This window comes from Procambarus clarkii, chromosome 92 (genome assembly GCF_040958095.1).
Source record: "Procambarus clarkii isolate CNS0578487 chromosome 92, FALCON_Pclarkii_2.0, whole genome shotgun sequence".
NCBI classification, from domain to species: Eukaryota; Metazoa; Arthropoda; class Malacostraca; order Decapoda; family Cambaridae; genus Procambarus; species Procambarus clarkii.
Genome location: NC_091241.1, coordinates 8,433,200 through 8,460,520, shown reverse-complemented (window position 1 = coordinate 8,460,520; position 27,321 = coordinate 8,433,200). Strand labels below are relative to the sequence as shown.

General features: G+C 37.4%; 1 protein-coding gene and 1 long non-coding RNA gene across 4 annotated transcripts; both read left to right on the top strand.

The window, feature by feature from the left end:
* Positions 1-305: 305 nt before the first annotated feature.
* Positions 306-24,376, top strand: LOC123775091 (uncharacterized). Of its 3 annotated transcripts, XM_045769946.2 has the most exons (17): positions 306-471; positions 4,420-4,524; positions 6,973-7,089; positions 8,631-8,759; positions 8,896-9,029; positions 10,099-10,235; positions 11,329-11,414; positions 11,607-11,693; positions 12,708-12,849; positions 12,970-13,293; positions 15,767-15,906; positions 16,514-16,624; positions 18,267-18,433; positions 19,094-19,208; positions 19,918-20,307; positions 22,173-22,289; positions 23,844-24,376. In XM_045769946.2, the coding sequence occupies exons 2-17, from the start codon at positions 4,477-4,479 to the stop codon at positions 23,931-23,933; spliced, it is 2,334 nt and encodes a 777-aa protein (XP_045625902.2). In that variant the 5' UTR covers positions 306-471; positions 4,420-4,476; the 3' UTR covers positions 23,934-24,376. The 3 variants fall into 3 exon arrangements, with proteins under 3 accessions (XP_045625902.2, XP_069175373.1, XP_069175374.1); XM_069319272.1 differs by lacking the exon at positions 6,973-7,089; XM_069319273.1 differs by lacking the exon at positions 19,918-20,307 and having other exon boundaries at positions 307-471.
* Positions 24,377-24,400: 24 nt separating this feature from the next.
* LOC138359719 (uncharacterized) lies at positions 24,401-25,383 on the top strand. The gene is made up of 2 exons (XR_011226022.1): positions 24,401-24,836; positions 24,929-25,383. It is a non-coding gene; the product is annotated as an uncharacterized lncRNA (long non-coding RNA).
* Positions 25,384-27,321: the final 1,938 nt, after the last annotated feature.

Genomic DNA, 27,321 nt, shown 5'->3' with positions numbered 1-27,321 from the left:
CAAAATGTGGGTGTCTATATCATTGAGTTATCACACGAACTTAGGGAGATGAAAATCAACTATATAAAGATCTTTACAAATATTAACCAAAATGTAATGACGAAATATATTATTTAGAGATTCATAGTTTGCTCCCGGCTTGGTGCTGTCTTCTTATAGACTAAACTTACTTAATGACCAGGAATGTAATATAAAAAACTACAGTGCATCTACAAATTAGTAAATAGATGAGTATAATTGTAATAAATGTGAATAAGTGATAATTTAGGTGACAATTCAGGTTTTAAGTCCGGCGCCCCTGACGGCGCCATATTTCCCGCCAGCTGAGTGACCCGCCACGCCGGCCACACTACACGTTTTCTCCCCTCATATATTGCCCTGAGGCCTACGTCCTCCTGAGTGTAGGCCTCCCAGCCTTGTGTCACCACGCCCCTCAGTGTCGTGTAGTGTGAGGATGTAGCACTTGGCCCGGTAAGAGCTAGAGTTGTGCGTATATATGACTTTGTGCTGGGAGCCACGTTCTGGTGTCGGGGGGACCAGCCACATGGTGTCTTAAGTTCGGGTTATTACGCTCATTATTCTATTTCTTCTAGTGCTTTCCTCTGGTAATTGCCATATTGTGACGTGTTATGTCACGTCCTGGTTGTAAGGTAGTTTGCGTTGGTTAATTATATATATATATATACCTGTATATATATATATATATATATATATATATATATATATATATATATATATATATATATATATATATATATATATATATATATATATATATATTTATATATATATATATATAACTGAAAACTCACACCCCAGAAGTGACTCGAACCCATACTACCAGGAGCAATGCAACTGGTATGTACAAGACACCTTAATCCACTTGACCATCACGACCGGACATAATGAGGTGATAGCCGAGGCTATTTGAACCACCCCACCGCCGGCACTCGGATAGTAATCTTGGGCATAGCATTTTACCAAATCACCTCATTCTTTGGGGCACACGTGAGGAACACAAATGCGAACAAGCCTGAATGGTCCCCAGGACAATATGCAACTGAAAACTCACACCCCAGAAGTGACTCGAACCCATACTCCCAGATGCCACGCAACTGGTATGTACAAGACGCCTTAATCCACTTGACCATCACGACCGGACATAATGAGGTGATAGCCGAGGCTATTTGAACCACCCCACCGCCGGCACTCGGATAGTAATCTTGGGCATAGCATTTTACCAAATCACCTCATTCTTTGGGGCACACGTGAGGAACACAAATGCGAACAAGCCTGAATGGTCCCCAGGACAATATGCAACTGAAAACTCACACCCCAGAAGTGACTCGAACCCATACTCCCAGATGCCACGCAACTGGTATGTACAAGACGCCTTAATCCACTTGACCATCACGACCGTACATAATGAGGTGATAGCCGAGGCTATTTGAACCACCCCACCGCCGGCACTCGGATAGTAATCTTGGGCATAGCATTTTACCAAATCACCTCATTCTTTGGGGCACACGTGAGGAACACAAATGCGAACAAGCCTGAATGGTCCCCAGGACAATATGCAACTGAAAACTCACACCCCAGAAGTGACTCGAACCCATACTCCCAGATGCCACGCAACTGGTATGTACAAGACGCCTTAATCCACTTGACCATCACGACCGGACATAATGAGGTGATAGCCGAGGCTATTTGAACCACCCCACCGCCAGCACTCGGATAGTAATCTTGGGCATAGCATTTTACCAAATCACCTCATTCTTTGGGGCACACGTGAGGAACACAAATGCGAACAAGCCTGAATGGTCCCCAGGACAATATGCAACTGAAAAGTTCAACAACTTCGAGTCACTTCTGGGGTGTGAGTTTTCAGTTGCATATTGTCCTGGGGACCATTCAGGCTTGTTCGCATTTGTGTTCCTCACGTGTGCCCCAAAGAATGAGGTGATTTGGTAAAATGCTATGCCCAAGATTACTGTCCGAGTGCCGGCGGTGGGGTGGTTCAAATAGCCTCGGCTATCACCTCATTATGTCCGGTCGTGATGGTCAAGTGGATTAAGGCGTCTTGTACATACCAGTTGCGTGGCATCTGGGAGTATGGGTTCGAGTCACTTCTGGGGTGTGAGTTTTCAGTTGCATATTGTCCTGGGGACCATTCAGGCTTGTTCGCATATATATATATATATATATATATATATATATATATATATATATATATATATATATATATATATATATATATATATATATATATATATATATATATATATATATATATATATATATATATATATATATATATATATATATTGGTGTATAATGGCAGCAGGTTTTCTTTCAAACATGTTTCATTGAATATGACCGCATATTCTGTATTTATTATTTTCTGGTTTAGGGCTTCTATCCCTCTAACTATTTTCTTAGCATCAGGGCTTAATTGAAATAGGAGTTCTCCAAAACTCATTTTCGTACTTTTAAGGTGAAGAAAAGAAGTGATTTACTATAGAGTGTATTACACTTATTTGTATAATTTGCACGACGTTTCGAACCTCCATGGTTCATTCTCAAGTGAACAGATCTTACAATACTAGTTGATTTTATACCCGCATTAGGTCAGGTGATAATACAATGAAGGTGAAAACACGGGGGGATACATAAGGGATAAACATAGGGGCTGCAGAAGGCTTATTGGCCCATACGAGGCATCTCCTATCTAAACACAAAGATTAATCCAGTGTAATTGGCCTGTTATGTTGGACATTGTCTTCTGTGTTGGCATCGATATGTTCTTGTCTTGTCCTTACTCTCATGGTGGGTAGAGTAAATAGTTCCGTGATTTGGGTGTTCATGGTAGGTCGCTCTATTCTTATGTGAATTGCCTCAAGAATTTGTAATCTTCTTGAATCTTGGGTTTTGTCTATTATGCAAGTATTTTTGTTCAACATTTCTCTTGTTAGAGTAATGTCATGGGCTTGTCTCATGTGATTCCTAGGAGCACCAGATTGAAGATGGCATGTCAAACACCTCGTCAGCTTGGTCGACGTCATACCTATGTACTTACATTGAAGGTTACATCCTTCGTGGGGGCAAGTGTACATGTATACAACGCTTGACTGCTGTAGAGGGTTCTCCGTCGGCTTCGGGCTGTTTTTGATAAGGAGTTCGGAAGTCTTCTTGGTTTTGTAGAATATTATCAGGTTTATGTTTTGGTTAGGAGTAGTGCTTTTTACTCCTTTACGGATTATTTCTTTCATTATTCTTTCCTCTTTTATATGTTCACTGTGCATGGTTGATTTGTAATATAATTTTATTGGGGGTGTTGTGGTTTAATTATTATATATATATATATATATATATATATATATATATATATATATATATATATATATATATATATATATATATATATATATATATATATATATATATATATATGATCACCGTATTTTAAGATGTACTACGACTATAGAAACCCACATAAAGGTCAAAGATGATGAGTTTCTAGATTATCATCGAGAACACTTCTCAAGGAATGAGAGAGGAACTGCAACCCATCTCCTGGAGGGAGCTGATGGCCGAACATATACCATTTACCTGGTTTATGACGCTTACATGCCAAATACATACATACATACATACATACATACATACATACATACATACATACATACATACATACATACATACATACATACAAGTACATACATACAATGCCTAAAGCCACTATTACGCAAAGCGTTTCGGGCAGGAAAAACACTAAGACTAAAACTTAAACAAATGGAAGCATCTTGGCAACATGTCAAGAGGGTCATCACGGAACTCATTAAAAAATATGTGCCGAAAATTAGACCAGCAAAAATGAAGCTAAAAAAAGACTTGAATATTCCTAGGCCTAGTATAGTACACATATGTACTATAATAGACTTCAGATATCATGTATTAGGCCTAGGAAGGTTAGGTTAGGTTGTTTTTAGCTTGCCTTTGCAACATAGAAAATCGTTTTCTGGTTTGTCCAAATTCAGTAGTACCGATTTCTACTTTCTAATTGCATTGTACGGCGGTATAGTATACAGTATGTACTATGGTCCCCATCCTTCCTATAAGTACAGTACTGTACTAACAAAACAGGAGGATGGGTAGATTTATGAATAAATAGTATGCATTGATTATTGCTCTTATGTTTTAAATCATGTTTAATGATTTGATGATTCCTGCCCGAAATGCATTGCGTAATAGTGGCTTTAGGCATTGTATGTACTAGCTCTATCTATATATCGATCCATTAATGTAACATTACTTGTATGTATGTACCCTTCCTGAATAAACATATTTATTTATTTATTTATTTATTTATTTATTTATTTATGTTGCACATGTATGATTTAGGTACAATATTTGTTTCAGATTCGAGGAAAAAAAAAGAGTTGATATATATCCATCATTTGCAACAAGTCCTTGACAATGTCAGCAACAATGCAGATGGTCAGGGACACAGCTGTGACAAGCACAGTAAGTATGTCCAAGTACCTCCTTTCAAATGGCATATTATTTTCTCAGATAGCATTCTATTATTTTTCTCTGATGACATTATTCCTTACTACCCCTCCCTCACCTTTCTCTACTAGGATAGGAGGATGTGAGAACTGTTACCTGTAATTAGGGATAGGATTATAGCTTGTGTAGTTAGTGGTAATTAGTTATGTCATTAAGATAATGAGATAATGGAGCGAGTATAAGGATTACTCGCTACATGTTATTGATCTGCTGTAATATCATGATGCTCTTTTTCTTGTTTTAAAGGTACTAGAGTTGGTTAAAGCCTTCAAGCTTTATTATATATATATGGTTTCATATTATTCTATGAATATAATTTATCTATCACCATCTTTCCCTATTACTGTTCTGTTATATAATTCACGGTGTCAGGTAATTAATGTTATATAATTCACTGTATACAATAATTACTGTAAGTTAACTCAAATTACAGTACATGTACTCTAGTTTCTCACTGTATACTTCAGTTGCTAGATATATTTCTTTGTTTAAGATCGACTACCTGTACTGTATTCTCCTTATAACTTAATATTCACTGTTTTTTTTTTTTACAAGAGTTCTTACATTCTTGTAAATTAAAAATTAAATAAATTTAAATTTTTTATTAAGGAAAAGTACAGATGAAAAGTTACAAACATAATGTTGGATTTATAGATAGAGCTAGTACATACAATACCTAAAGCCACTAATACGCATAGTGTTTCGGGCAAAATGTTACATTAGTGTATGTTAGTGGCTTTGTGAGAAGGTATCATTTAACTAACCAGTCTCCGTGGTGTAGTGGTAAGACACTCGCCTGGCGTTCCGCGAGCGCTGTGTCATGGGTTCGTATCCTGGCCGGGGAGGATTTACTGGGTGCAATTCCTTAACTGTAGCCTCTGTTTAACGCAACAGTAAAATGTGTACTTGGATGAAAAAACGATTCTTCGCGGCGGGGATCGTATTCCAGGGACCTGCCCGAAACGCTACGCGTACTAGTGGCTGTACAAGAATGTAACAACTCTTGTATATATCTAAAAAAAAAAAATTACCAAAATCTTTACTGATACAACTCATTGTACTATACTATACATGATTTAACTACAGACTGAAATTGTCTACCCTCTTTTAGGTACAGTGATAGAAGGAAAATATTTTTGTTAATTCATTATGTCTGGGGACAGGCAGCCAGTTTCAACATACAGTACTTGTTCAGCTTATATCGAGGAATCCTCCCCTCTCGGGTCAAATTACAGACCCTTCCCAGGATGCAACCCCACAACAAGCTGACTAACTCCTGGGTACCTATTGACTGCTAGGTGGACAGAGGCATTAGGTGATATGCCTGGAATTTGAACCTGGAATTCTCGATTGTGAGTCGAGAACGAACCGAACTGTACAACTGAGACCCAAGATGGATATCATTATATATATATTTGCTGGTGGCTATAACCAATGTCGAAGCAGTTCAGGAGAGGTTTTACTTCTGCATGAGCTGTGGTGAGAGTGATGAGTACTGATGATGGTAAAGTCTGGTGATGACTGGTGGTGTATAGTGAGTCCATCTGGTGTGAGACAACAAGAACCAAGGCTGCTCACAACTGGTTTCTGAAGATAAGTCTGTTTAGTGGAATGGCTAGGTCGAGTCAGATTATGGCAAGTCCATCTGGTGGTATTGTGGGAACTGAGGCTGGTCATGGCTAGTGGTTGTAGCTAAGGCCATTTGGTGAAACGGCAGGAACTGAGGCTGGCAAGAGGTGATGCTGTTGTCTGGTGGTCTTTTGTGAAATTTATGTTGATCCGTGCTTGCACTGCCATATATTCCCCAGTCTACTGTGAGGTACAGATGTAGTGGTACTTGCTCATGGTGCTGGTGCTGCTACTGCAGCATTTTGATGTACTGTAGTTGCTACAGTACGTCCTCCCCTCTACTGGCAGCAAAATATATCTGTGGAGAAAAATGCTGCATGTATTTTTCTCCAAGTTATTTTTCTAATTATTGCTCCTTGGGTTATTGGTTAAGAAGGATAAGAGAACTGGATCCTGGGTATTAACTGTATTAGCCGTTGAGATGTAAGTCTCGTCCTTACCATATACTTAGACCTTGATAAAGCATTCAGGAGAATGTCAAAGACTTGGTGTAAATCTTTACATAAAGTACACAAGTGTGGGTATCCTACATCCCTAGGGTTTTATTGGCTTTTTTTTTTTACTGCAGCTCCCACTTTCTGTGTAACTTTCAGTGATTGGTTGATTCTGACTCCATGGTGCTTTTCTTCTTCAATCTGCTGGGAGGTAATATATAAGAGTGATGAATCATTTGTTTCTACCTGGATTCATAGCATACATTGTAGGTGGAATGTCTTGGAATCTGCACTTTTTACATTGTTGTCTTTTTATTACATCTCTTCTTATTTTTTTCAGTGGTCCTCAATCTTCCCACCACAGCAGAGAACAAGGGAAGAGTCATTGTTGTTTGTGAAGAAACTAATAGCAGTTGGGATATCGTCCATCACCTACTTACGTACATTGTTTCCCGAGGTTTGAATTACCATAAAAAATAAAGAATTTTTTTTAGATAAAAAAAATTTAGGTAAACTACTCTGAAATTACTGTATTAAATAATTAACACTAAGCTTGTTTCTCACTTGTCTACAATGTAGAAATATTTTTGACTTCACCCAAATTTAACAGCAGGGGATTAGGTTGTAAACTAATTATGATAAATAACCAAATACAATTTAATTCTTAACATTTACAACTGGTTTGTGGCATATACAGTATAAATAGATTTGAGTTGATATCTTGTGTGCCCACCTCCATGAGGGGCAAGAGGTATGCTTATCCAATAGTAGCTGTAGGGGGGGTAGTGAGGTTTAGCACTTTATGCCCTGCCTTTAACCTTTGTTGTCAATTGAGTTGCCTTTCATGGCTGCTTCTTTCAGTGTATGCTGTTTGTTGACCACTTGTACAGGGTACTCATGAGTATTTGCTTGCATTTCTCAAAATTAATTTTACTTTGGCAATAATAAACTTCTACATAATAAAAAGCCATTATTTACCTGAATTTACCTGAATGCCACCATCTTTCTAGTAGCCTTGATGAGGACAGAAAGCCAGCAGCTTCTTGTTCCTGAAGATTTTTTCCATATGGATTTTGAACTGACGTAATGTCTTGGCATTTTCAGTTTTGGCAGGTGGTCGGTTCCATGCGTTTATAACCCTATGGGGTGAAAAAGCATCTGTTTTTGTGCCCTACAGAGTGGCTTATTGACCCTTATATGTGTTTCATTTAACCTTTGGGAGAGGAGGGTGGTTTTTGGTCTGCCCTTTTCTGCTTTTGCTTCCTCGGACCAGGGCTGGCTTCTTCTCTGCTGTTCTGTTTGTTCATTGTGAATAGGTCAGACACTTAGATGTTTGGTGTTTCCTCCATTCTTAGTGAGTTCCTGATCTATTTTAGTCCCACTTGGGTCTCTAGCCCAGTGGTCTGGTCTTGTTATTTGAGTTGCACACGGTTTTTATTTTCTCAGCCTTTTCATTTGACCTTCGTCTTTTTTTTTATTACTCCTGTGGGGTGGCTGCACACACTTATTGGAGACAATGCCCTGTTGCAAAAAAAAAAGTAAACTTTTTTTTCCTTCTAATGTTATTAAAATGCATTCCTAATCACAGGGAATTCTTTTTATGTGGTGGTATTTTTATGTGTCTTCTTTGGCTGTGGTGATGTGAGAAAATCTCACGAATAGTGTCACTATTCACAAGTGTTCATAGAGCCCTGTGGTGGTTACCTTTGTGTGGGGGGGGGGAGGGGAGTTGCCAGAGGTCTGACAGGTTGAAAGAATTCCTTTATGTAATTAATTGTTTGTCCCAAATAGTTCATTCAAGAATATTCACACTGTATTGTATTTAAAGGCTTGTTTGGTGAGCTAGCCCAGTAACTAGAGTTTGTCTCTGCAAAAACCGTTTAAGAAACTGTGATTTAAAGCAAATATGTATACATTAGTACTTGCATATTAGGAAATCTTTGAAGGAAATCTCCATTGGAATAGGGTACTTAAATGCATGGTTTCTCTTTTGCATAGGGTTCATACAGCAACCGGAACCTTGATGGACTACAACTCAAAATGCTACTTGAAAACTCCTCATGTAATAGTTCCAACATGGTTGTTTCCTGGATCAAGGGTTGCTTTGAAGCCATTGAGAAAAAATACGTAAGAATTGGTTTGGCTTTCGTTAGAATTGCTTATACATTTTATAAACTTATACCTGGCAAAGTTAAACAATTACAATTGATTGTAGGGAAATTGCATGAAATAGACTTTTTATTAACCTGAACAATAATTTCAGTTACGACAGTTGACGCTAGTGATCTATAATGACCCAGACAAGCCAGAATTAGCTCTAGAGACATATACTTTCAAATTGCGATACACTGAAGAAGAGGGAGCAGTTATTAGTGAATTGGAAGCCAGTTCCAATCCGTAAGTACAAACCATCATTTTTGTTGCTATGTTCCATTATTCCCAGCAACCCCCCCCCCCACTTCTTTTTTGCTTATCTCCTCCTTTTCTCTCCCTTCTGTTTTTCTGTTTGATATTTGACTTGTAGTCTTAATTGTAGGTCAATGAAAGTACCTTGTATGTGACACTTCTCAGAACAATTCTGGAAAGTGTGGTGATGACTGCAGCTGGATTCCTGTCCCCATTGAGGCCACTAGAAAGATAGTGACCCTAGGGTAAATTTAGGTAAAAATGAGGTATGAGGAAGGACTGAAGGATCTTAACCTTACATCACTAGAAGAGAGAATAAACAGAGGAGACATGATCGTCACTAAAAAAAAAAAAAATTCAGGGAAATAGTCAGGACAGACCAGGGCAGATTATTCAGCTCGGTTGGTACATGAACAAGGAGTCATATATGTAATCTGATGAGCCACAGAGACCTTAAAATAAAGTTTGTCATGGTCAAAATAGTAAACAAATAGATTGTATTAAGAACTGAAGTGGTGGAGGCTGACTCCATACACAGTAGTACAGTTGGGGGATAATTCCCGACTCACAATTGGGAATCCTGGGTTCCAATCCTGGGGTGTGACAAAAGTGGTTGGGCATATTTCCTTTTACCTAATGGCTAGCAGTAAACAGGTACCCGGGAGGCAGTCACCTGTTGTGGTTACATCCTGGGAAGGGTCAGCAGTTTGAGCTTGGACGGTGACTTCAATCAATACCAGCCTAATGTAATAATTCATTGTCAGGGGACAGGCAGCCGAAGTGTATTCATTCATGTTAGGCTTGAATGAATAAGGGTCATGTTAAGGGTTGAGAGGTGGGACCCAAGAGCCTTACTTTCCTTCCCCTCTCTTGTTTTCTTTGTGTTTTCTTTTATATCTTGGTAACTGACATAATATGTTGTAAGATATTACAAGAGTTAATGTTGACAATTTTTAGTTTATTTTGACCTGAAACCTCATGTGTTAAAATATTAAACTTCCAGTGTATTGAATTTGTATCATTCAATAATTAAAAAAACTTATGAGAAATATTTTTTTAGAAGTAAGAAGGAGAAAAGAGTGGACGTGAAGAAGTCAACAGAGAAGATGCTGCGTACTATACTACTGTTGACGCAGACACTGAAGCCCCTGCCTAGGAAGATTCACTTGGCAATGAAGCTGGGCTATTATGACAATGGTAAATTGTAATCAGTTTTTATGTGTTTTGCCTAAATTAACATGTTTTCAGGAGTCCATACAGTGTAACCTGAGTTGAGTTTATTCTCAAGAGAAAATGGCCATGGACTCAACTATAATAATAATAATAATAATATAATAATAATAATACAGAAATAACAGTATTTATTTATAAAATATTCACACATAAATATAATACAAAGGTATATTTCAAGTTACAGATGTTGCATATCACGTAAGGCTACGACTATGCAAGGCATTTCAGGCAAAACTTAGAATTCAGTTAAAAATTAGTATAGGTATAATGGAGTAAATACTTAAAACCTGTACTAAATGAGGAATAAGCTCGCAGATGCGAGATGTTCAAGACATGTAATAAATTCTATACAATATAAATGCAGTATCAGTGTGGTGTGCCATATGTTAACATATATTAGTTTTTGCCTGAAATGCTATGCGTATTAGTGGCTTTAAGTATTTGTATGTACTAGCTCTGCCTATAAATAATCAAAATGTTTGTAACTCTGCAACTATGTATATACTTCTCCTAAATAAAATATTATTATTATTATTATTATTATTATTATTATTATTATTATTATTATTATATGGCCAGTTTTGCTTTCCCTTTGTTTAAAGGGATGCAGTCCTGCAATTTTATAGCTTTAATGCTTAAATAAACAAAGTTGCTTCAAGCATGTGCAACATGGTAGTCTGTGAGAATGCTGTCACGAACATGTTTTTATTTTCTATCACTTTGTGAGTTTATATTATGTTCTTGTGATAATTAGTTCTCCTATGTTGCCTCATGTAACCATGCTACAAAAGGAAGGAGAGCAATTTCTTGGCCTAGTTCACGATGCTATTTTCATATAGTAAGTGACTGATTAGTTAATAATTGTTAATTATTAGTTAATAATTATTATTTAATTATTATTATTAATTATTATTAGTTACTATTATTAATTATTATTAAATAGTCTACATGTAAATTTAAATTTCATTCAGAATGTGTTGTTTTTGTCATTCAAACTCATACTTTGCTTATTTCACATTTGCACTAATAATACATTAGTTGTATGTTATGTCTTCAGTGACCCCAGAAGACTACGAACCTCCAGGATTCAAGGAAGGTGGCCATGGGGGGTGTATGTTTGAGAGTGAACCCATCAACATAAAGGTTTAGTAATTTATGAAACGTAACTTTTCAACAACTGTTATTACACCTTTACCAATTAATTGGTAGTTCGTTGATTAAATTCAATATTTTTTTTGTTTTAAAGTGTAAATAATGTATTAAAATATTTACGATCTAAATAGGCTTTTATTTTTATAGAATTGCTGTGAAATACATTCATGGTCTTTTCACAAGGTTGGCGATGTGACTACTCGTTTCCACACAATAAAGCTTCGAGTAAGTGTGGATAGGAAGTCATATTCCACGGACGAAAACTCTGCAGTAAGTGTCGTATGCAAATCTATCTTGTATTATATGCATATTTACATTAGTGTCATTTATGTTGGTTCCTCCTCTTTATCCCTGCTGGTGTGGAACATTGGCATGCTCAAATATATTTGTCACTAAGATGCACGCTGTATTATTTGTGTAGAACAATAAAGCATAGTGTTTTTGCTGTCATTACACTGTATAGACACTTTATATATGACTATACACATTTCATGCGTGATTATGAACCACTAAGCAGTTCTGTAGGATATGGTAATCTCATGACATGTTATCAGAGTTCAGCCTAATTTTTTCAGGATCAATAATGGGTTTATAACCCCATGGATGAAAAAGCATTTCCTGTCCCACATTGTGCCTTGTTGGGTTTGAAACTGTTGCTCCTTGTTTGTATTACATCTGACGTTTTAAAGCTGTTGTCTGGATCAATGTCCTCCAAATTGTTCAATATTTTAGAAGTTTCAATGAGATCTGCCCTGTTATGTCTCGTTTGCAGTGTTATTAGCCCTGTGGCCCTCAACTATTCCTGGTATGCGAGTCAATTTAGTAATGAAATCATTTTTGTTGCCTGGTGGTGTTGAACTTTCTCAAAATCAGCTTCTGCATATGAGTGTGTTTGGGTATAAATAGACTACAGCTGCTTTGTGTAGACTAATAGGCCTTCTGCAATTTCCTTTATTCTTAAGTTCCTTCACAGATGCACATGTCCCAAGTAAAAAATTAAAACTTAGAACTATCAATATCAGAGGCCCGAGACTGTTCAACACGCTTCCACTACACATAAGGGACATAACTGGATCAGTCCCTGAGCCCATTATGTGCCTCTATAACACTTTCCACTACTGCCCACAAGATGGGTATGGGGTGCATAATAAATGAACTAAACTAAAACTAACACATTAGTGAATAATGTTATTTCTAGGCCATATATTTTATTTAGATTTAGGTGACCTTTATATATTTTATTTCCATGTTGGTAAGTGATATTTGTGTCTAATTTTATCTTAGGAGGAAAAGGAGGATAGCAGTTTTCTAAATAAATCTATCACAAAAGACAATATGCAATCTTCACAAAGTACTGAGGTCTTGATTCGAAGTTATGCCAAGCTTTCCTTGCCACGCACTCTTTCCAGTGGATCTCCATCCACAGGTTTGCCATGTTATTTTATGGTAATTTATAGTTTATTTCCTTTTGAAATATGTTGATGTCTAGTTTATAGAATTTACATTCCAAATGTGGTTAGTAATTAACATATAATTTTCATTTTAGGCAGAAGCTCTTGCATCAATTATAATGATAATCATGATGCAGCTGTTAATGGTCACCTGATGAAGGAACATGATTGTACAAGAAGTGGGAACCAATTAGAAGACAACACAATGAGTACAGATATTTGGGTGCCAAGTGTCACTCCAGAAAACACTTCCACTAACACAATTTGTAGATTAGTAAAGAGTTCTCAAGACGATGCTCAGTTGGTGCCCCAGATGTCAACACAAACTTCCACATCAAACTTACAACCTTTTATGAAGGTGACACACAATTCTAATGTAAGGACACCATCCCTCCCAAGTCCAATACAAACTACGCCAGGTATGTAATTATCTGTATTCCAAATTACTGAATAACTATTTAATTGATATTTCAGATATTCAATTAGGGTAATTTAGTTACATGTATATCTTGAGGTTATCGTGAGATGATTTCGGGGCTTTTTTAGTGTCCCCGCGGCCCGGTCCTCGACCAGGCCTCCACCCCAAGGAAGCAGCCTGTGACAGCTGACTAACACCCAGGTACCTATTTTACTGCTAGGTAACAGAGGCATAGGGTGAAAGAAACTCTGCCTATTGTTTCTCGCCGGCGCCCGGGATCGACCCCGGGACCACAGGATCACAAGTCCAGCGTGCTGTCCGCTCGGCCGACCGGCTCCCATAAGTTATACAGTTGAAGTTTGATACCATATTTGCCCAAATGTATACAAGCCTCACAATTCTAAGCTGCATGGTTGGGTTTTGGACATGTTTCATGCATAAACGCTTGCAGTGTGATTGTAAGCCACACCCGAATTTGACCAATCACTTTATTTTAAATGCCAAAAGTGATTTTTAAAATAAGTTACTTGTTGCCATGTGTGCAATATGATTTAAGACTTAATTAACTGAGGTGTTTAAAGGTTAAAACTTAAAACCCAACTTCAAAAATTGCTCTTCAATTGTATGATGCCTCCTCTCATTGGGAAATGGTGTAATGGTAATGAATGTACTGTACGTACTGTAATTTATGTACGTATCAACTGTATGCATGTTTATTATCATCATCATCGAGAAAATCCATTTAGTTTTATCCATTGTAATTAGTAGAAGCCATGAGGAGGATTGGAGCCTATGTTCTGAGTACTCCTAAGCACAAGCCTTAGACCACTACACCACTGATTTTCTCTTTGATACATCACATTACTGTAATGTGATTTCTTTGTACTTTATTTTTATTATTATTATTATTATTATTATTATTATTTATCATAGCTAAGTCACATTTTCTTCACCTCATCTAGTCCAGCTGACTTATCGTTACTTGTATAGTACGTGAAAAATAGATTAATCAGATTAGAGGATTCTTTGCTGATTTTTAAGTTGCAAAGCTATTATTAAATGTCAGATTAAATCATGTTTTCCAAATTTATGAATAGATTTAATCTTTGTCTTTGAGTCTGAAAAATATGCACATACAGTGACACTTCGGTTTACGAATGCCTCTATTTACGAACTTTTAGTGTTACGAGCCCAATTTCTTCGTAAAATCCGAATTGGATTACGCGCTTTGCCTCGGGAAACGAAGTTTGTTGATACGCGTATGGCCGATCTGGCACGTGGCAGCACGGTGATCGCGCCTCAGTTTACCAGTGCCTCCCGCCTAGTGACAATCGCATCTGAATTCTTTGTAAAAAATTAAAGTTTTTTTTAGTTTTTTTGGATATTTGAACATAAAAGTTATATATCTTGCCATGGGTCCCAAGAAAGCCAGTGGTAAGGTTCGAGCCGAGAAAACACATGTGAGAATGACCATAGAGGAAAAACAAAAGATCATTCGTAAACATGAAAATGGTATGAGGGTTGTTGATGTAGAGTAGAGGATGTCCCTTCCTCATTTATTAAGAAAATGTGTGCAGTATGGGAAGAATTGCAAAGTTTTACTGAAAATTGTCTCCCAAATCAAGCTGTAGCAGACCGATGTGTTAAGCTTTTCAATGACAATGTGATGTCTCACTTCAGACAAGTGTTACAATGTAGGGAAAAATAAGTGTTGCTAGACAGGTTTTTAGTGAGAAAAACAAGCAGTGAGCCACAAGCAGGTCCCAGTGGCATGCAGGCAAAATGTACCAGAGAGTGTGCCCCAGAGAAGTCATCACTACCTGATGTTATAATGGAAGGGGACTACCCTTCCAAACACTTAACACCTCTCCTCCTTCTCCCCTCCTCACCGTCTTCCACGTGCCAACAAGAGTCATCAGTAAAGGTAAGTAATAATTTGTACATACTTTAGTACTGAAGATTTGAGTGAATAAGGTATAAAATTTACTTTGAAGTTAATTTTTTGGGGAGTCGGGAACAGATTAATTCAATTTACATTATTTCTTATGGAGAAATTCGCTTCAGTTTACGAATATTCGGCTTATGAGCCGTCCCTGGGAATGGATTAAATTCGTAAGCTGAGGTACCACTGTACAGTAATTGGAATATGACACTGACTCTTTATTCAGAACATTGGCCCCTCAAAAAAATATATGTGCATACTTATTATTACATCTCCCTTGCATGAATACATCTTGTATAGAGTTATTCTCTTGTAATGAATACATCTTATTTACAAACCTATTTGTTCTGGTAACGTTATGAGACAGTGTTAAGACAATGAAAATCGGACAGGATCACCAAAACCTCCGTTAACTGCCATACTTTTTAAGGGAAATAAACTTGTGGCATTAATGAAAAAATTACAAGGTAAAATTTTCTGATAAAATATAAGAGAATTCAGGTATTTAATTCAACAATTTATTTCCTGTCAGCATCAGCAGTGAGTACTCGCAGTATGAGGGCATCGAACAACCAATTCGAAGCTGGCTTCATGGTACGGTGTCCCTGTAATGTTAATCATGATGATGGCCTCATGATACTTTGTGATATGTGCAACAATTGGCAGCATGCAGTAAGTACCATTCTCAAGAGTTGTAGCGAGGTAATGTAGTAAGGGTACTGTATATAGGTGGTCTTTATGCGGTACCATTCTCAAGAGTTGTAGCGAGGTAATGTAGTAAGGGTACTGTATATAGGTGGTCTTTATGTGGTACCATTCTCAAGAGTTGTAGTGAGGTACGATTCTGAGTGATTCTTCAATGAGTGGCCTGACTTTGTACAGTGTCAGAAGAAGTGGCAACATGAAAGGGTGTCTGCTCTGGTGTGGGTTGTTGTGTTATTTATTTATTTATTTATTTATTTATTTATTTATTTATTTATTTTATTCATTTATTTATATACAAGAAGGTACATTGGGTTTATGAGAGTACAGAGCATTGAAGTTTTACATTCTTGTAAAGCCACTAGCGCTCATTGTGTTTCGGGTAGAAACACACTAAATGAAATTTAACACACTGTGATTAATTTTGGGGTTCCTGCCTGGAAGTTCGTCACCCATTTATAGTTGTAATAAGTTGGAGGGGCCCTGTGTCTGGGAGGATCTCCCCATTTTAGCCACAGTGGCTCCCTGATAAATTATAAGGCCTGATAGTGGTTTACTAATGTTTCTAAATTTTCAGGTGTGCTTCTGTGTGCTGGATGAAAGTGAGGCACCACAACGCCACATCTGTGAAGCTTGTGCCACACCTGACACACCCTCCACAGATCCCACCCTCACAAACCATCCTGAGGTATCACCCATTATTTTACACAAGCATTTTTATTGTCAGTATTTCACTTACATATTCAAGAAATATGTTCCAGGTATTTTATTGTAGGTGTAGAGTATGTTAGTGTGTGTGTGATGTCTCCTGTTCTCAGTCCTATATTATGACTTGTTGAGCTTGAAACCGTTGCACCTTGTTTGTGTTACATCTAACTTTCTGAAGAAAATATCCGGATCAACATCCACTAACTTGTTCAGTATTTTAAAAGTTTCAATGAGATCTGCCCTTTCATGCCTGATATGCAGTGTTGTTAGCTCTGTGGCCTTCAAGTGTTCCTGATATGAGATATGACTCTGGAATGACTTTTATTGCCTGGTGTTGCACTTTCTCCAGAGCAGCTATGTTGCATCAGAGATATATACAGTTGAACCATTACCTTCTTTTACTTATAGTCAAAAGTACTCTTTGATTATCCCAAGTTTGGTTAGTTTTTCTGACTGCTGCACCCACCTGTTGTGCAACTTTTAATGAGTGGTGGATCTTGACTCCAAGATCCGTTTCTTCATCAATCTGCTGTGATGTCAGTCGCATCAATCTGCATCAGTTAAATCAAATTGCATCAATCTGGTATTAATTTGGTAGTCATGACCTGGGTTGTTATGCCCCACATGCATGGCCTTTCATTTATCGATATTAAAAAGCACTTGCCAGTTGTCTGACCATTTGCGGAGTTCATGTAAATCTTTTTGTAAGGCTTCAATATCATTTATCATTTCCCACTTTACCATATATCTTTGCGTCATCTGCAAATTTGATGATGTAGTTTGTAATATTCTCGTTTATGTCATTAATGTATATGACAAAAAGAGTAAGTCCCAAAATGTACCCTTGTGGCATTCCACTTATCACATTTTTCCATTCAGATTCGATTCCATTTAGCACAACCCTTTGTTTTCCTTCAACCATTGTTTTATCCATTCTGATATTTTACCATTTATCCCATGGGCCTGTAATTTACTTGCTAGTCTTTCATTTGGTATTTTATCATGTGATTGTGCCAGATTCTTTAAACAAAGTGTCTTTCACAGGTGATTATGTGAATTATCTGAATTTACCTGAGTCACTAACACTAGTGGCCTTAACGAGGGCAGGAAGAGGCGGCTTGTCGAAGGTCCCCCCATTTGCCTTGATCTTTTCCAGCTGTACTGTACTTTAAAAGTTAACAGTTTTTTTGCATTTACGGCTACGACGGGTAGGCAGTTCCATGGGTTTGTAACCCTGTGGGTGAAAAAGTATCTCCTGTTCTCAGTCCTACATTGTGCTTGAGCTTGAAACTATTGCTACTTATTTGTGTTACATCTGACCTTTTGGAAGAAATCTTCCAGATCAACGTCCTCCAAATTGTTCAGTATTTTAAGTTTCAGTGAGATCTGCCCTGTGTAGCCTCTTTATGGGGGTGTATAGCCTCTGTAGGGAGTGTAGCCACATTCGCTACACCCCTGTGTAGTGAGTGTGAAGCCTCCAGTACTTTTGGTGTACTGTACTTAGATTTTTTCAGATACCTTTATTGGTTTTTGATGTTAGTGAGAGTAAACCAATTTATCAGTGCATTTTTATGACCTGCTATGTTACTCTTGTCATTAATATCAAACAATTTCTCACATAGTTGGAGATGTGCTGCCTTTACCGCCGTACTCTGGTGTTTCTTCGTGACAAAAGTCATCGCATCACTGCCGCTGTTCTTGGCCAACGCCTTGGTGTTAACATTAGTATTGCAAAGAAGATCTTCAACCGAGTCCAGAAGGACAAACTTGTAAAATCTAAGGGAAAAGCGTAAGTTTTCTAAGTGTTATTAAGTGTTATTTACCTCAATTTATCTGAGGGCCACCATCTCAAGTGACCTAGATGAGGAGAGGAAGCTGGCAGGTTGTGAAAGGTCCCTTCATTTTTCCTGATGATTTTATTCATCTGGATTTTGAATTGCAGCAATGTTTTGGCATGTACAGCTTTGGCGGGTAGGCAGTTCCATGGGTTTATAACCGTAGGGTTGAAAAAGCATTACCTGTTTTCTGTCCTACATTGGTCTCTTGTATGTGTTACATTTATGTGGGATGACTTAAAAAAAAACAGAAGTAAGAAGACATTTTCTGGTAGTTTAATAATTATTTTTTACAATAATTGGGAATTAAAACAATCAATATGAGACTTTCCCGAAGTGTTTTAATATGACAGATTAAGTTATGAATTATAATAAAGTGTTTCATTGGGAATATGGTAAATAAGGTAATATGGTAAAATATGTTTCATTAAAATATGTTTCATTCGTTTCATGTTTCAAAATATGTTTCATTGGGAATATGGTAAATAAGGGAAAGTAGGATTATTATGGGAAGATTTGGGTAAAGTGATTTGATAAATGAGAAAATAATTTTTAGGATTAGAATGAATAACTTGTGTTTCTAATATCTGATTTTTTATGAATCATCTTTCCAGGGGAGTGTTTCCGAACCACACTAACATCCTGCAGTTTGCATTTCCTATGTATCTCAATAGAAAGATACATGAAGGCAAGACAGATACTGATAATGGTGTCAGTGATGCTCCTCGAGTAAGTTTCACTTGTGAGAGTTAGTGACAATATATACAAAATGTATAATAATAATAATAATTCATTGTGACAGGGGACAGGCAGCCAGTGTGTGTATTCGTTCAAGTTAGGCTTGTATGGAGGGGTCCCCCCCCCCCCAATGTGCAATAAAGGTGGAACTAGTTTGCCCAATGACCATACACAGTGCCACTTTAGCAGTGTTCATGCACTAATGAATGGCTCAGAAGCTTTCAACTCTGCCATGACATTAGGTACATTAGAGTACATGGTGAATGACAGTCTGCTGAGGTTACCTCATCACCATTAATCTCCACTTCAGTCAACCCAACACTATCATCATCCACCACCATCTTTTCTATCTAAATAACAATGCTCAATCAACTACAGTCTTCAAGATACAAGTTAACAAGTGGATCAGAACTTCTCATATTGGTGAGTACAAGCAAAAGCATTGTGTTGAATTTCTTCAACAAAATTTCAAATTATTTTTTCCCTAGCTTTTCATGATGATGAACCACTTATAGTCTCAGTCCCGAGGGGTTCGGAAAGCACGTGGCTGTCTGTACCTAGAACAGTTAAATTTGCAAAACAAAGTAGTCTTCCTATCAACATGCCTGGCTTCCTGTCCTCATCAAGGCCACAAGAGAGATTGTGTCCTTCAGATAAATTTAATCTAAACATATATAAATATTTCTGTTATCATTCACAGACTCCAAACAGCATGTGTTCAACTGCAGATTTTGATAATGATGTAACTCCAGATCTACCCATATATTCTCTTCGTGACTCCATTGCTGCCTCTAGAGCTGATGAGTGTACGAAGGTGATGGCCATGTCACTTGATGAGACATTAGACATTGTCAGTGACACTCAGGATGTAACAGTGGGCACTCAGGCAATGCAGATGGTTATTGACAATGGTTTAGAGGTAATTGATAGTGAGAAAAGTGAACCTAACCAAGAAACCATATCTGAAATTATGGCCACAGCTGGTGACACTATGGCAACATATGGCTCTCAGCTTGCCACTGAAGAAAACATCACAACCTGTGCCTTAACTCCCACTAAGAGTCTTCAAAATTCCAAGGATGAAGATAAAGTATGTCGTACAGTATGTCAGCATTATTTGGGTTACCCTTGCAAAATATATGTATTGATATTCATCTATGCTACCCCTTAGGTTTGTATACTATAACAGATGTTTATTATTTACTACAGTACTGAAACATTATGACATGTTTGAGTGAGAAAATTATTGTTTGGTGGAAGTCAAATGTTTTGCATATTGTTCAGCAGTCAAAATACAAACTTTTTACTTGGTTTGTGTGAAATGTATATAAATATTTATGGTTTGTACTAACACACTTTCCGGAATTAACGTTCATGATAAATTTTTGAAACATTCAGTCATGTATTATCAGTAAATATTGAGATGTAGAGTACGTGTGGGATTGGATGCTAGGTCTGGATGCTTTAGTAAGACATGTAAACAAATGTAACATGACTGGGTTAAAAAGAGCCTTTATGTGGGTGTAACACTGTGGTTAACATGTAGGGACACTGGGAATATGTGCGAGTTAGGTCACTAAGACTTCATATGATACGAAAGAAATTTAACTGGTTTCACATTCAGTGTTCGTGGTTTATAAAGATGTATAGCATATTCAAATCTCTTTGTAAATGAGAGCTTAAAAATATAGTTAGCAAAAAATGTTTCCACCTAAAACTTACATACATTACATGCATTTGGTTTTATCTTAATTAGATTATGGGTTCCCACTTACTTGTGGGCATCATTGCCAACACCAACACCTTTGCAGATGAGGAGTCACAATAACATGGCTGAAATATGTTGACCAAACCACACACTAGAAAGTGAAGGGACAACGACACCGAAACATTTATTAAAAGCAATGTTTATTGCCTCGCCTCCTTCCTTTATCACAATGTACTTGAGAATGGTCCAAGATGGACTGAAACGTCATCGTCCCTTCACTTTCTAGTGTGTGGTTTGGTCAACACCAACACCTTTATAGTGCATCATGAGGGCTTGTGTTTAAGTATACTGTATGGGCATTCTGCTCTTACCTGGCACAAAGTGTTTATGCTGATGATGGAATTTTATCCCTGCATCATAGATGTGACTGGTAATGTCATTGGTACTTGTGAGACTCCACCACCGATCTCACTCACATTTACATGGAATTTTAATCAATACCAATGTTATTGATACAAGTAATACTGTAAGTGGATTGTAACATTAAATGTTGTACTGTACATGATGATTTGTGAAATCAATAACTTTTATATACAGTACAGTACCTGGATATAATTAATTATATATATTAAAGTTACTGATTTCACAAATGATCATGTATAACTTTTAGTGTTAGAATCCACTTATTACTTGTATCATTATACTCCATCTTCAAAATGCAGTACATTGTACCTGTATTGTACTCTACATATATTCCTGCATATTATTCCACAGGTTCGACCATGTTCAGTCTCGGTCATCATCTTTTTGTGAAGCCTTGAGACTTACTGTAAAGTCGTTCATTACTCTTTCAGCAACTTTCAGAAAGCAACTTTTTCTGGAACATTTCAATTAGTATTCCTATTCTTGCTCCTTTTACTTATGGCTCAACATCTGCCACTAGTATATAATTTTATTTGATTTCCCAGCAGCAGCAGCAGCAGTTACCAAGTTCAAACTCCTGTTTTGAATGCCAAATGTTTGGACAATTGTTGCAGGATTTAGAAACTTTTGTAGAAGCCTCAAGGAAAATTCAATTTTCAATGATTTTTTTTCTTTTAATAAGAATTCACTTCTGGCTATTACAGAGAAAGGGCTACATTATCAGTTTCGTGCACTGTAACCTTCAATCTATCTTAGTATTTGAGGTCACGTAGTGATGGAATGATCTATAATAAGTTGTATAAGAATACTGTTCTCTTCCTCAGGTGTGTGCCAGTGATAAGAAGTCCCAGGGAAGGAAATCTATGAAGCGAAAACGCACACTTGTTGTTGGAGAAGTCAGACTTTCCTGTGGCAAGAAAACTGTCTCCTCAGAATCAATGGTAACTTCTGACTGCCGCCATTCAAATATTGTAAATTTTATGTTCAATTTAATTGGATGCATATACAAAATATTATATTTTAAATAGCTATTGGAAATTTATGTAAACAAATTATTCTGTGGGCTTGTGGCAAGGCTTGCCTGGATCATGGCACAGTCAGTTCGGATACACATGGAACTGATGTTACACAGGCATATGTGTGCACAAACTCTTCAGCACGGGTGGGACACGAACAAGGGGACACAGGTGGAAACTTAGTACCCAGATGAGCCACAGAGACGTTAGAAAGAATTTTTTCAGAGTCAGAGTAGTTAATAAATGGAATGCACTAGGAAGTGATGTGGTGGAGGCTGACTTCATACACAGTTTCAAATGTAGATATGATAGAGCCCAATAGGCTCAGGAATCTGTACACCAGTTGATTGACAGTTGAGAGGCGGGACCAAAGAGCCAAAGCTCAACCCCCGCAAGCACAATTAGGTGAGTACAAGTAAATCATATGGTACCTTTGCAGGGGCTTATAAAAGTGCTGGGAGTCACTGGGGGATGAGCCACCTGGCCAGCATAAAAAAATATTTAGAAGCATCAATTCTTAAAAGCAGAGCATATTAATTTCAGTGGTAAATTAGTCCAACCACCAATGAAAACACATGCACCTATTACCCTTGACCCATATGTTGCAGCATGCTACATAGTAGTCTCTGTGCAAACTCTCAATCTTTGAATCACTCCTGACCCATTTTAATCCATAGAGTTACACTGTTTTTCAAACTAGATCATATGAGAATGGGCAGACCCACAACTGAGTTACCCAATTTAATTCTAAAATTAAAATGCTCATGACATTTTCTGTACATTCAGACAATGTCCTTCATACATTGCGGTGCAAACTCAGGCTCTCCCTGCCATCAACTTGCAATAGTAGTGTTCTAAAACAACCTAACTCAGTCATCAACTACTACTTCACACTCTGCCGCCCCCTTTGCTTGTGTCTGATCTGTCTGTCACTGACGTTCCTGTAGCTCCAGTCTAATCCTCTCCCTAAAACCGTGCAACTGACTCCCGATCTTGTTGACACACTTGACACTCGCATTGCGGATGTACTCGAGAAGACGCTGGACCAACTCCTGACTAAATTCTTTCCTCAACCCTCCGACCCATTCCTGAGGCTGACCCAGCGCATCCCTCCTCCGCATCTACTATGCTTGACATCCATCCTGATATTCGAATGTCAACATTAATACACAATTTGAGTCACCACACAAGAAATTGAGAGCAACTACGGCTGACTGCCCCTGGACATCACACAACACCTAAGCTGGAAAACACAATATATGACAACCTTACAATTCACTCACCAAAGTCTCTGAGATTTAAGTTTTGTAGAGAGAAGGGGGGGGGGGGGTGGCACAGCTGATAATTACCTATCACATTCTTTTATCTCTGTGATCTAGAATTTTGCAAACCTGTTAAGCAATACAGTACTTGCATTATACAGTATTTTAATTTCATTGTTACCTTACCCTGTTAAACAAAATCCACTTTCCATTTCAGAACATACACCATTTTGAGATTTCTGATTCCCAGGGTTCTGATGGCTTATATGAGAAGAGAGTGAAAACATCTACTGCAACTGACATCTAATAAAGGCATGTAGACTGTTTTGTCAAGCCAATTTAAATCCTATATGCCATTAATAAAATAGAAAATGTTAAAGGCTGTTTGTGTGCGCATGATACAGCAGTACTTTACTGATATTTGGGCTTCAGGCAAAAGCCATACAAAGGAACCGTCGAGTTATTCGGCACTTCCGAATACTGTTCTCTTCTGGCTATCTTATGATTGATGGTGATGAATATGCAAGCCTTTTATTTGTATAGCAACATGCTTTATATATATTCCACTAATCCATAGATATTGTACTGTATTAGAAAAATATTCAAAAGGAAAAAAAGTGATGAATTAACTGTATATTTGTTTTAAATTAAAACATTTTGTTTATTATTATGTATTAGTGTTCTACAATATTCTATTAGTTTTATTATAGTTTGTCTTCAGTTCTTGTTCCTTTTAGGAATTTCATATGAAGGGAGTGAGAGGTGAGGATGTTAGCCTCATGAAAAATTATCTCCAGAAACCGTTGTGGATGTTTTCTTTATGACTTAGACATGTTAGAATAGTTTATACAAAGGCATCAGTGTTACCTAGTGTAACAGTCACCAGAGTGAAGGAGAATGCCTCGTTAAACTGAACAAGTAACAGACAGAAAGGAGCACAAAGTTTCATAAGTGCACAAGTAACACAGTTGAGAGAGTACCACAGAGATCCACCAGTAATACGATGAGTCACAATAACATGGCAGAAGTATAGGCACCCAACCCACAAATCTAAAAATGATGAATACATAACTTGATAAGTTTATGACAGCCCAAAACCATCATCAGTTCTCAATTTTGATATTTGTGGGTTGGGTACCTCATCCATCAGTAACTTATTTGTACCCTGTAATAAAATATATTTCAAATATTTTGAATTGTAATAAATGAGGTAAGTTACAGTACTGTATTTACATTTTATGTTACAAGATTTGTACCCTGTAATAGAATATGTTTCAAATATTTTGAATTGTAATAAATGAGGTAAGTTACAGTACTGTATTTACATATTATGTTACAAGATCAATGGCCTACAATTTTTGTGACAATTTTGTTCAATTTTACTTCATGAAAGGAGACAAGATGTTAATAAGTTCTCTCAGAGTACAGTACACTCACCATGCACCACCACCACGGGATGGTCTACTTAACTACATTGTTCTTGATTGATGACATTTTCTTGTCGTAACTTATAGTGTCCTAACAGTCTAGGTCGGGTTGTTCTTGATTGACGACATTTTCTTGCCGTAACTTATAGTGTCCTAACAGTCTAGGTCGGGTTGTTCTTGATTGACGACATTTTCTTGCTGTAACTTATAGTGTCCTAACAGTCTAGGTCGGGTGCAGGTGTTGCTTTCACAATATTTATTTTATTTTGAAAAGAAGGATGAGTTGTACAATACTATTAGGTACCTATCCCATAAAGGGATACCGTATGGTTTGTCATTTTTATTTTCCTTGTGATGTCTTTATGAAACATCAGCATTTTGACTTGACGTTTCCACTATGGCACATTGGCTGTCACTGCTCTCTTAATTTTGGTAAAATTATTGCTAAAACAAATTTGTCATTCATATTTTTTATTACATTTATAACAAGAAAAATAACAGCTCTTCTTCAACCACCAACAGGCCCACACATGGATAATAATAGCATAAGAGAGTAAATATTTACAATGAATTAGTGAGACTAATTCTATAATAAATATTTATTATCTTATGCTATTATTATCCATGTGTGGGCCTGTTGGTGGTTATAAATAGGAGCTGCATAGCATGGGCCAATAGGCTTTCTGCAGTTCTTATGCGGCTCTTATTTGTATCCACTTAATTCCCATTCATTTTTGTTGTAAGTCACCTCACTTCACCTCTCTCTCCTGCCTATATATATGTCCAATACTTGACTTGTAAATCATAATCATTCCTTCTGAAGATGTATTAATATACGAAAGTACTTAAGGAAATTCCTGTTTCAATTCTTCCTCCGTGGTCTGACACTCACATTTTTCATCACATGTTAATTTTTGTGATTTACACACTTACACACACACAAAATCAATTCTCCAAAATTCATTTTTATTTCTGACATAATGTGCCCATTATTGAATCCAAATGTGAAATGATCAAAATTTCTTAGCAAACTGGTGAGGGAGGGAGAGAGGGGGGGAGGCAGCAAGCGAGGAATGGAGGCAATTAGCAAGGGAGTGAGTCAGCAAGCAAGAGGAAGGAAGGAGAGAAGGAGCGAGGGAGTGTGGGAGGGAGGCAGGGCTGGGCAGAGCAGGCACCTTCAGCTCCCAGACTCCACATCACACTGGGTTGATAGGTAAGTACAACACCAGACAGCTGATGATTCCTTGGTCATGCCAGACCATATAAGTCTGTATTCTTGTAGGTCATTTATGTAGACAATGAACATTACTGGTGCAGAACTGAACCCTGCAGTACTCCACTTGTGACATTTCTCCAGTCCGACACATTGCCTCCGATTGCTGGCCTCATTTTCCTATCAGAAAATTTTTCATCCATATTAGAAGCCTCCCTGTCACTCCAGTATGTTCCAGTTTTCAGAACAACCTCTTCTATGGAACTCTGTTGAAAGACTTTTTTAGGTCCAGATAAATGCAGTCAACCCAACCATCTCTTTCCTGTAAAATCTCTGGCTCTATCATAGAAACTAAGTACCGGTAAGTTCATTACACAGGAACTTCCAGATCAAAATCCATATTCTGTGTATTCTATAATTTTTCTCCAGGTGTTCTACCCATTTAGTTATAAATATTTTTTCCAATATTTTGACTTACGCTTTTCAATGATACAGATTTATAATCGAGGGGGGTCTTCCCTGCTACCACTTTTGTAGATTGGAATTATGTTAGCCATTTTCCACATACTTTATCTTCTAGGACTCCTGTACACAGTGATGCTTTATAAATCCATTGAAGTGGAATGCCGAGCTCAGGTGCATATTCTCTCATAACCCAAGGCTGTGTAGATTATATGAAGCAGAGTAATAATGATGTCATTGGTACTCTTATTTTGGAAATGGAACCCAAACTGGCAGAGACTTATTATGTTCAATTTTACGACAGAAGTAAAGCTGTTTGTAAATAATTTTTCAAATATTTTTTATAGTACCAGGAGTTCCTGGCTCAAGTCTGAGGAACTGTTTGCAAACTTCCTCCTGTAAGAGCTGTAAACAGGCCTCATATGTTCTGCTGACTTGGATCACAAGGGTCACAGGAAAAGAAACTGCACTCACTCGAGGAACAGGCACATCAGAGGCTCTCTACCTTGGGAGAGAGGAAGAGTTGGCATTCAGTAGTCAGGTGTTCAGTAGAGTCTAAACACATGGTTCAACTGATAGATGTACAGTACAGT

What these genes read in the sequence shown, in the direction of transcription:
- LOC123775091 (XM_045769946.2), top strand. Translation starts at nt 4,477, where the DNA reads ATGTCAGCAACAATGCAGATGGTCAGGGACACAGCTGTGACAAGCACA. An exon ending in GTAAAATCTAAGGGAAAAGC is followed by an intron (nt 18,434 to 19,093) that starts GTAAGTTTTCTA and finishes TCATCTTTCCAG; the next exon opens with GGGAGTGTTTCCGAACCACA. An exon ending in GTGTCAGTGATGCTCCTCGA is followed by an intron (nt 19,209 to 19,917) that starts GTAAGTTTCACT and finishes TATCATTCACAG; the next exon opens with ACTCCAAACAGCATGTGTTC.